Source organism: Eurypyga helias, unplaced genomic scaffold (assembly GCF_000690775.1).
Source record: "Eurypyga helias isolate BGI_N326 unplaced genomic scaffold, ASM69077v1 scaffold35878, whole genome shotgun sequence".
NCBI classification, from domain to species: domain Eukaryota; kingdom Metazoa; phylum Chordata; class Aves; order Eurypygiformes; family Eurypygidae; genus Eurypyga; species Eurypyga helias.
The window spans coordinates 28,146-38,608 of NW_010268194.1; the positions used below are offsets into that span (position 1 = coordinate 28,146).

At 45.0% G+C, this 10,463-nt stretch overlaps 2 protein-coding genes across 2 annotated transcripts in view; one reads left to right on the forward strand and one right to left on the reverse strand.

The window, feature by feature from the left end:
- LOC104514118 (cytoplasmic dynein 1 intermediate chain 2-like) overlaps positions 1 to 1,533 on the forward strand; it is a 28,244-nt gene extending 26,711 nt beyond the window's left edge. The window contains 2 exon segments of the mRNA XM_010157680.1: positions 1 to 76; positions 772 to 1,533. The exon segment at positions 1 to 76 is cut by the window's left edge and continues 11 nt beyond it. Of these exon segments, the coding sequence (XP_010155982.1) occupies positions 1 to 76; positions 772 to 885 (190 nt within the window). The 3' untranslated portion in view covers positions 886 to 1,533.
- Positions 1,534 to 4,286: 2,753 nt separating this feature from the next.
- On the reverse strand, positions 4,287 to 10,180 carry LOC104514119 (calcium-binding mitochondrial carrier protein Aralar1-like; the record flags this gene model as incomplete). The annotated part of the gene is made up of 5 exons (XM_010157681.1): positions 4,287 to 4,634; positions 5,178 to 5,268; positions 5,456 to 5,614; positions 7,815 to 7,953; positions 10,040 to 10,180. Coding segments are annotated over 5 exons (720 nt in total), but the record flags the coding sequence as incomplete, so codon positions are not given.
- Positions 10,181 to 10,463: the final 283 nt, after the last annotated feature.

Consider the following 10,463-nt stretch of genomic DNA (forward strand, 5'->3'; position numbering starts at 1 on the left):
GAGATGGACACATTCTGGGAGAGAGATTGCTGTAGGTGATTCAGAGGGACAGATAGTCATATACGACGTGGGAGAGGTACGTATACCGTGTATTGTGCCAAGTACGTCACTAGGCACGGTTCTTTGACTTTTATTTAGCAACTTGCTTTTAACTTTTTTTCCTCTGTGATTAGAGGAATGAGGTTTTTATTTCCAAATCCAAGTTTCATGTTTGTGTGTTTCAGGTATTGTAGCGTAACTTTTCTTAGCGTGCCATCTGGCAGCCAGTGAAAAAGTAAAAACATCATTGTAAGGCTGGTGAAATAAGATGAAAGAATCAATGATTTCGTTTGTAGAGGTTTGATCTTGTTTCTAGCTGTGGCACGTGGGAATTCTGACCTTGGCTGAGAAGTACCAAACAAAAAACCTTGCAGCGAAGCAGTCTTGACTTTGTTCCTACAGGGAAGCTGCTGTTATTGCAAGTATGTGTACTGCAGCAGGACGGAACTAATTGATTGCATGGGGACACGGCATTAGGATTGCCCTTGGAGGCAGTCTGTCAGATGGAGAGGTTGCAACAGTGTCATTCCGTTCTTAAACGCAGGATTCTCATATTCCGCTGCTTTTGGTAGCTAGAGCCTTTGGTGTTCAGACTGTTTTAAAAGTTGCACTAAATAAAAGTAAGCTTTTATGTCGGAACCTCTTCTGAATACGACTTAAGCACTCTGCTGCTCAAAATGAGCTCAGTTTTTATTTATCAGTAGGCTTAAACACCATTGTTTTTGTCAACAGCAAATCGCCGTTCCTCGCAGCGACGAGTGGACTCGGTTTGGTCGGACGCTGGCAGAAATAAATGCTAACCGGGCTGATGCAGAAGAGGAAGCTGCAGCCCGCATACCCGCCTAGGCGGTCAGCAGTAGGCAGCGGCGGTAGGCTGGTGAAGGATTTGATGCAAGCGTAAGCACGTGTCGGTTCAAAGAGTAGCATAAGGGAGGAACGTGTGGAGTCAGCTGTGGGCTTTGAAAGAGTATTAAGATCGCTGAAAATCAGATCTTGGGTTGTCATGTTTTATATACGATTACAAGCACATTCTTGGATTTGTGTAACTTTTAATACAGTTAACTCTGAATTTGCAAGGAGCTGCTTTTGCTGAAGCACTAACCTGGTGTACATTTGCTAATGGGCTTCTGAGATTTCCACTTTGTAACAGTATCTACTTCTGAAAGTAAAAGTTCTGTTTCTAAACTCAACTTTCTATATTACCCAGACTAACCTTCATTAGGTAGTAAATCCCTGAAGCATTCTTTAATTTGAACTCTACCAACTAGCCATGGCTATGCATGCTGATGTTCCACCTAAGTTTCATTGTTTATATAGAGATAGGCCCCAGACTCTGGCAGTGGGTAATACATGTGAATACCAATTTGTCTGTAGTTACAAAGTTATTTGATAATTGGACCTGAATTAATGAAATACATATTTAATACCAAGTTCCTTTGTTTGAATTGGTGCATTAAAAGGTGAGACTGATTGATAAATAAATATTGTATGAGCACTTGTCAGCTGCCCTGACCCCTCATCTGTCCCTTCACTAGTTTGAGAATAGAAAGGTCCTGGGAGCTGCTGCTTTCATTTCGCTACACAAATCAGGATTGTTTTCTACCCCCGGCCTCCACTTACTGCCATGGCAATGAGCCAGAAGGAAAAAGGCCACTGTTGTCAAGATTTTCATTTCCAAAGCATCGGGAACTCGATTTTTCCTTAATTGCTATGGCTTGACGATTTGCATTCTGTTAACCACAGACTTGCTACTAATTTTCCATATTAAGTTGAAGAAAGATGTCTTTATTGCACTTTAACTTTTTTATTGAAACAAAACCTATCGATGGCCTGAACAGAATGGTTGGAATTTCGGTTAAAGGTTACATTTTTTGAGTACATCTTTCTTAGGACATTTTAAGTTGCCCATCAAGGGGCAGGGGGGAGGCTGCATTGTTTGGGTTTTGGTTTGTATCTTAAACATGCTACAAGCTTATCGCTTCGCCAGGAGAGCTCGTTTATATGTTTAAAAGTAGTAAATAGGTTTATATTCCTTCATCAGCTGTATGCCCAGAAGTGTTCTTACTGTTTCTTCATTGTTTGTGATTTAAGGTGTGTGTGTGGTTTTCCTACTTCTCCTTAAGGTCTCAGTTGTGTTACAAGCAGCTCGTAAGGACAGAGGCAGCAGTAACAGCACTTCTGTCTTCAGGAGGTTCTCTTTCGGTGGGTTCGAAAGGGAAGTGTATTTGGGCTTCTCGGAAGTCCCACTTCTTCTCTGTGCAAAGTCATGCTGTTCAGTTGGACACTTGCCTTCTGTGTTTTCCTCAGCCTTACGGGGGCAGCTATCTGTGCAGCTGAGAAACACATGAACTCTCTAAAGAACAGGCCCATCTTGTGATTTTTACCCTTTAGGCACAAGAATTCTTAACAAGGAGTGTTCTGTTGTCTGGGGTTTTTTAGTAATTCTCAACAAAACTAGTCTGTATTCACTCCTGCTTGTGTTCCTCCCTCACTCTAGCTGAGTGCAGGTGAAAAATGTTGTGAGGCCCGTACCTGCAGCATCAGGAGAACAAGGGCGAAGCTAGATACTGTGACGGATCATCCCGGGAGCCATGCTGTCCAGCTTTGGTGCTGTAAGACACGCAGATGCTGCCTTGCACAGTGAAGCCCCCCAAGGCCTTGATCAAGTCAGTCAACAAGCTGGGACTAAGATTAAACACCAGTGGGTACCGACCATTTTTGTATCTGTTTAGAAAAGTGCAGAACAAAATACACAGATGTGGGGGAAGAGTTCCCAGGAAGCCTATCTCTGGAAAACTGCACGGAACAGGTGATTCTTTAAAGAGAACAAAAGGAGTAGACAGGAAGCCTTCTCGTGGGGTTATGTGTATGTAGGTAGGTATGTGGCAGAAGAGTGATCACCCCCAGGTTGAGTGTATCGTAAGCTCTAGCTCACTATTATTCAGCACCAACAGATGGTGTGCCTGGAGGCTAGAACTGAAGGAGGACTCGTCTGTGTTTATAGCTTTCAGTTTTTAAGTTGATTCCTCATCAGCTGACTGAAAGTCCTGTCGGCCTGCTCTCACCTGAGCAAGGCAGTCGCAGAACCCCCAACTGGTTTATACTGCTGGATATGCTGCTCCAGGACGTTTAACCCCGAGAGAAACAGGTAGGACTCGAGCTGGGAGGCTGTCACGCTGCCGTGAGCAAGGCTAGAAACCCTCCCGTCTCTCCTGGCTGTAGGGGTGGTACAGCTACCTTTCCTCCCGTGCTGCAGCCATCTAGACTCCCCCTGTCCTCTGACCTTTTGGCACTTAACAATTGCACCAGAGAAACTTCTGGCAGACATTAAGCCAGAAACAGTTCAAGCTTTCCCTTTCTCCTCTCCTTTTACGTAGCGTTCCACTCAGCTGGAAGTCTTAAGCATCAGTTATGCATATAAAAAGAATACAAAAGTAAGGCTGGGTTGGGTTTTTTGGTTTTTTTGGTGGTGCGTGTTTTTTTTAATTCCCCAGAACAGCCTAAGCTTTCACTGGTAAAACAAGCTGGAAATAAAGAAAATGCCTCCCCCCCCCCAATATATATAAAAAATTTCCCATTCTGGGAACAAAGTACCCAGAGTGATAAATCCTGTAAAAATTCTTGAGTCTGCTAATAACTGGCAACTACCTCTGTGTGTTAAATATGCTACCACAGAGGTAGGATCTACTGCACATTTAGTCTTACCATGGGCCCCGAGGGCACCCCTTGGTACCAGGTAGTGCTGCAAAATAAACCAGTGCCTGCACTCATCCCGTTCCTGTCTCCTCTTCAGCTTACAGGCCAGCACGCTGCATTCCAACGGCCTCGCTGAAAGCAGCAGGGACGCGCATTGCGTCAGAGGCCGTGTCTTGTACTGGGCTCTCATGGCATGGCTGCAGCTGATCTTTAACTTCCGATCTGTGGAGGAAGACAAAATACATCATGCCAGACAGCTCGTCTGTGAACACAAAGGAGTGAGCTGACCGACGTGTTTTTACGTACTTTATTGTCACAGTCGTTAACAAAACAAACGCCTTCAAACCATTCTGTACATTTCAAACCGCTTCGAGCTGCAGGACCCGTCAGATAAACGTGGGGATGCCGCGGTGTCTCTGTACAGAGATGTACAATATGTACAGTAACGTGAAGCGCGCACGGTGCGAGGCAGAGTCTAGGCTACGGATTCATGCCGCCGGTTCAAACAAGGCATAGAAACTCAGCTTCAGTCACTTCCTTGTGTGCAGGTGAACAAATAAATGCAGGTACGTGTTACTATTGGAAAGGAGTAATTGGGTTTGCAAGCTCAGTTCAGCCAGAACAACATGCAGCTGACTGGAAAAAATACAGTACTACTCGTGTGAACTTGCACAGCATCGCTCTGTTGGCTGGAAAACCTTCTCGGGATTCAGCTGCTGCTTTTTGCCTGAGCTGAGGTGATGCCGGAAGACCGAAACTTTGGAAGATACAAACCAAATTTGTTTTCTATACCGGCAAACGTAGCTGTAGCAAGCCTGTATCCACCTATGTGCTCGGGGTTAACAGGAGGAAGGTCTGAAATGCGAGTTTTTGGTGTAGGTTCTGATCCAGAAGGTTTGCTGTTTGAAGAAAGAAAAAGAAAAGAAGCCTTTCCATTATTTAAAGTGTTTTCTTAAGCCTGAACAACCCTACAAAATCTAGACTGACTTTTCTCTGAGTATGGAAGACTGTTAAAGCTGACCTTAAGTAATTCCCTTCTGTAGTCAAGTAAAGTTGAGCTCAGAACACTCTTTAATGGGAAATCAAGGCCAGAACCGATGTTATGTTTTTAGAGAGCCTCGTTAACTCCTTTTAACTTCCAGTGACACGGGGAAAATGGACAAAATACCTTGCTACACTGGAAATACAAATTTTATGTCACGTATTAAAATCAGTGAAAGGGCTGTTTATCGCCTCATCTCTCTGGAAGCAGCATGCACGTTTCTCTGTTACATAGGGATGGGGGAGCTTTTCCCATGCTGCGGTTTCAAGTACAGGTGCTCAAGGTCACCAAGTTTCAGTGGTCATGCGCAGGAAGAAAGTAAGGTGGTGGGCTTGGTTTTTTTTTTTTGTTTTAACTTGGCAGGATTTTGTGCAAGCCGAAAAGCAAGTATTGGACTTACAGGCCTCCAAAATCGACATAAAACCATCGCTGCAGAAGTTCGTAAGTGACCAGAGTGACACCAAACTGGGGTGAAGATCTGAACACACGGGCTGTTAAATATTATAAATCACAGGGTCAGAGAAAATAGCTTCTCAGGAGACAAGCTAAACATGCTTAACAAGATGCTGTTTTTCAGAATCAGACCTTGTAACTACTGCTCTCATTCAAGTCCTTAACAAAACAAGTGCTAATTTGCAGATTCAGGGTCAGCCTTGATATTCGGGGTGTATTTCTCACCTCCAGCTCCTTTCCAAAAAGCCGACGGGCCTTCTTCCCTCAAGATCTTGCCAAAGCAGTCAATAACTCCGCTGTATGTTGTCTGCCCGGCGCGAGCTGCCACTTGCAGTCTTGTCTTGATGACATCAGCAGGGGTTACCAAGGAAGCAGCAGGCACACCTTTTAGAAGAAAACCACATTTAATTTGCAGAAAGAATCCTCTAAAAGATGAAACTGAAAAATACAACTGTGAATTTTAGTATTTTTTGAAAGAATTAGACGTTGCTAAAAATGCAAGTTCTTACACTTGATGGCAATATCAACTGCTGTGCTTGGTCTAATCCTTTTGGGCTTCTTCTAAATTTAAAGGCTGTAACTGAGAGTAAAGGAAATAATAAACTATCAACAGCAATTCTCTCCACCCCTTCCAGTGGCCTGTCACCACCAGCAGCTTCAAACAGGTACAGATTTTAACTTCACACACACACTGTGCGTGTAGCAAGAGAGAACCACGACAAAAATGAGGCGTGCGACTACCCTACCTGCTCGTGCTCCACGGCACGTTTCGCAGCTCACACGCGCGATCGAGTTGGGAATGGAATCCTATACATCCGTTTGTTAAAGGTGCTAATAACAAAGCTGCTAGTTAAAACGCCTCTTCTACAGAAATACGTCTGTGCTGCTGTTGGGGCAGGGGAACAGATGCGGCTTACTTCAGCAGGCAAGCCATCAACAGACCGAGGGCAGTTCTACAAGTCTGCTTAGTACCAGCAGCGATGGAAGAATAGATCTCCAGTTCCAAGGCCCCACCCTCAGCTTTCCAGTCAAAGGAAAGGAGAAGGTTTTCAGAAGGGTACTCCACAGTCTGTAACTGTGTTAGCGGAGGTATTTCTGAATACTGAAAAAATGTCAACCCCTTAAAAAGAGGAACCATCCTTCTGACTTTGCATTTTGAAATCGAGTTTTACTTCTGTTGAACTTCTAAAATTGGTTACTGAATTAAAAGTTTAACAAGGCACTGATTTGCAGAGGTGACCATAAACTCCGAAGCGTCGCCGATCGATTCAGGAGGTTTTAGAGGCAAACAGAGGCAACGTCGATAAGCCTACGAGCCTACACCAGCAGCAACCGTACGGAGATTTTCCTCTATGGCAGATATGGTCAGACTGGATTCCTCCCTGCTCCACCTGCCTAACAGCAACCGATCGAGTAGCCGGGAACGGGACATTTGCAGTTGAGAAAGGCAGGTTGCTGTACGTGCCACAAACTAGGGCTACGAGATTGACAGGCGTTTCGGACAGGGTGCGCCGCTTTGTGTGAGCGACCCAGAAGCACCAACCAGAGAAACGAAGAGACTGTGAAGTCTGCGATCTAACAAAAAAACAGTGAGCCTTATACCAGATACAAGGTAAATAACAGTACTTACATGTGCTTCTGTGAGCTGCAGAATTTGCCGTTTCTGGCAGCTCTGCCTTACTTGAGATTAAGCAGGGTTGCAACTGTGTGCTAGTTTCCGAGCTGGTCCCCCTCTGGCACGAGGAAGGTACCAACTGGCAAAGAGCAGGTGCAGCCAAACAGCACGGGAACCTGCCCTACACAGCGACAGCTCACGACGGATGTACAGACAGCGATTCCTTTTGACTCTGACAAGTAACGAGGGCTCTGTTCAGGCCAGTGATGCTTCTCAATAGCACAGATTCCAACATCGAATCACTCACGATGGAGAGGCTGCAGGTAGCTGGTTTCATCCTACTGATCTCATCCTCGGCAGCGCAGAATCTGACCACCTGTATCTGCATCTTTAAATACCCACTGCTACAGTTCCTACATAGAGTATTTTTATACCACTTGCTGTTTAGTGAAAACGAGCTTCATATTCTCTTTATACTAAACATTTCTGAGAAGCCTTATAGCATTTTACACTTCGGAGTACAATAGTTTAACCTCAGCTTCTTTGCAAACTAATGCCCTGCTTTTAGCAGTTACATTTGAACAAAGTTTCCTGTCAGATGCTCAGGAATCCAAAACTAGGCAGGTCATTTTCTTCCTCTCTCTTATGGTATCTCATTTTATGTTCATCAAAGATTCAAATTAGCCTTCAACTCTGAGAGCACAGTAACAAGTAAAACCCCGTGGAGACAGACAGATCAAATTTGACTAGAAGTTGCTGAGCTGCATTACGCTGTTTATCCACATTATGCAAATGCAATTAGCTCTCATCAAAATTACATCGCCTCCCACCAAGGATAACAGTGATCAAAGTTAGATTAAATCAGATACAATGGTACATACCCTTCCTTTATATGGGGCTACTGAATGAATATTTAATGTTACTGAAAGAAAAAAAAAGTCACTTCTAGAAACCATCCTGCAAAATTACCTGCGATGGCTCCAGCTGCAAGGAGATTAAGCCCTCCCACATGGCCATGTTCATCAGCAAGCATCAGTTTACTGTGAGCATAAACAGGGAAGTAGATTGCAGAAAAGGGAATGTCTCGGAGGAAACATGCTTTGGCACCCTGTCACACCGAAAAAGAGACATAATACAAATAAATTTTGTAAGTAAGGTTAAAATTGAAGCCCAGCAAGCAGTCTGAGGCCAGCAAGTACCAACACTTTTGATCTACAGAAAATAAAATGTCTCAGGAACAGAAGATGTGCAGCTGAACTTGAGAACGCAGCACACCTAAAGTAGCTTCTAGGATGAGGAAGACTCAAGGTTCACTCTGAGCTCAGGAAGCAGTACGTGGCATCGACCCTGACATCAGCACCCGGGATAAATACCTTTGACACGTGATGCGTCCAGATGCCATGAAGAAAGCAACAGCTCTGTCCTTACATCTTGCTGACCACGACCCACCACCACAAAGCAGCAAGACAGTCCTTGCATGCCACTATTTCCATCAAGCACAAAAGCACCACTACAATACAATACAGCACTACTACAGTCCCTGGAAGTGTTCAAGGCCAGGCTGGATGAGGCTTTGAGCAACCTGGTCTAGTGCAAGGTGTCCCTGCCCATGGCAGGGGGGTTGGAACTAGATGGCCTTTAAGGTCCCTTCCAACCCTAACCATTCTGTGATTCTAACACCCGTGAGGGCTGCAAGACCTCACAGTGATCTCCGCTGGTCCTCCTCTGGTTGACTGAAGGAGCTGCACTGGAAGACCAGCAAAAAGAGGGAAAATGCCACAAAATGGGAGTCTTTTAGTCAAGGGAAGACATAGGGGGACAAAACTAGTGGCCCATTGTAATACCTCAAGGAGTAGCTCCTGGCCAGGACCTGGCATTAGGGAGTTCCTTTACAGAACTTTGCATGCTGTCGGAACAGCAGTATACTCGTAATAGAGCGTATCTGATCTTCTTCCTTCTAGTAACTTCAGTCATCAGTCCGTTACCGACCAGGATAACTCCTCGGGTACAAAGCTGGGACAAGCACCTGCATGTCCACAGATCTCGGGCGCACACGGGAGACAATGCCGCAGCACCCAGGCAGGGCCCAGGGGTGCTCCGAGCCAGCAGCCCGCTGGATGGACCCACCTGAGGGCAGTCACCCCCGAGGGACATCAGTGGTCAGCGCACGCCACAAACCCCGCGTGGCTTAAGCGGGAGATCGGACAGAGACCCATCCCTGCAGTGATTTTCACACAGATACTTTATGCTCTAAAATGAATTCTTAGTTATTCACAAATGGTAACGCAGTGCTCAAGAACAGCAGCATTTTTAGTAAGCTCAGCTGTTTCATTACTGCAAGAAGAAAAGTCCCACGTGCCAGAACAGCCGTGATCTTTAGGAAATGCAGTGCTCGTGAATCTCATCTGGCGATTCACAACAAAAGCGTCGGCTCTGAAAGCAAATCTGCACTTTTTTATAGTATTATTGCAGGTCTGTGGACAAATGACAGAAAACGTCGTTTCGTAAGCGTGCGGCGAATGTAACTGCTGAATTTACGTAGTGCCCCTTGCGCTGGCAGAAGATACAAGGAGAAACACTCTTCCTTGTTTAAGGAAACTAATAGCTTCTGCTCCATTACCTCTGATCTGTAATGATGGTAGTAAGTACACCTGCAGGGAGGGAATCTGTTGACTGGCATTCTGCTGCATACAGTACAGTACAGGCTTTTTTTAGCGGAATTCATTATTGACAAATCCCACCACTTAACTTCTTAAAAATCTGAATCCTACTAAACTCCACTACTGTTTCACTGCTGTCAAATTAATAAGACAAAGAGGATATCCTGCTGCAAAGATAACAATAGAGATAACAGACTCAAATGTAAGAAAAATGCACAGGGAAAACTAAAGAAACTTTTTACAAAACCCCACCAGACGAAATGATCTGCTAGAAGCCAGCAGGTCTGCAATACAGGGCTCCCTGTCGTTTGGCATAAAAGCCCAAAGGATAGAATGGGGGAGTACTTTTTGTATCCCACTGCCATTAATATAGAAGTGGGTTTTCTTCAGTTTTCCACTGTGGGGCTGCCCTGCAGGAAGAGATTGGTTTGAAGTTCAAAAGGTTTCTTTGTTTTTAACGGGTTTTGTTTCAACAAGGTAAAAGTTCAGCGTAAAACATGAAATCATGAAGCCACTCCAAGCAGAAAGACATACCTTATACAGACCAAGAAGGCCTAAATCCTTTATAACAGAGAGGGCACTGACTCTGGGTCCTGTGGTAATTTCTCCTGCTACCTGCAGCCGAATCTTTACAATCTCCAGTGGGTTAGTGAAGATGACCTGGGAAGCTCCTGCCTGCAAACCCGAAGAAAAGGAAAGTAAATTGCGTTACTAGAGCACGTGGCGACAGGTCGACGTTGGCGAGGTGCTGAGTGCCTGCGCTCCTCGCTGCGCTCGCTGATGCTCTCATGGGAAAACATAAGAGGGTTATTTACGGAAGCACCTGTTGGAAGTTAAAAGCCCCCAACCAGAAACCATGGGTTTGTATGAAACGAGCAACGTCTACACGTTTATAGTCCACAGAGGTGGATCCCTTCCATTTGTCTCTGCTTTTCTCCTTGTCGTGGTTTAACTCCGG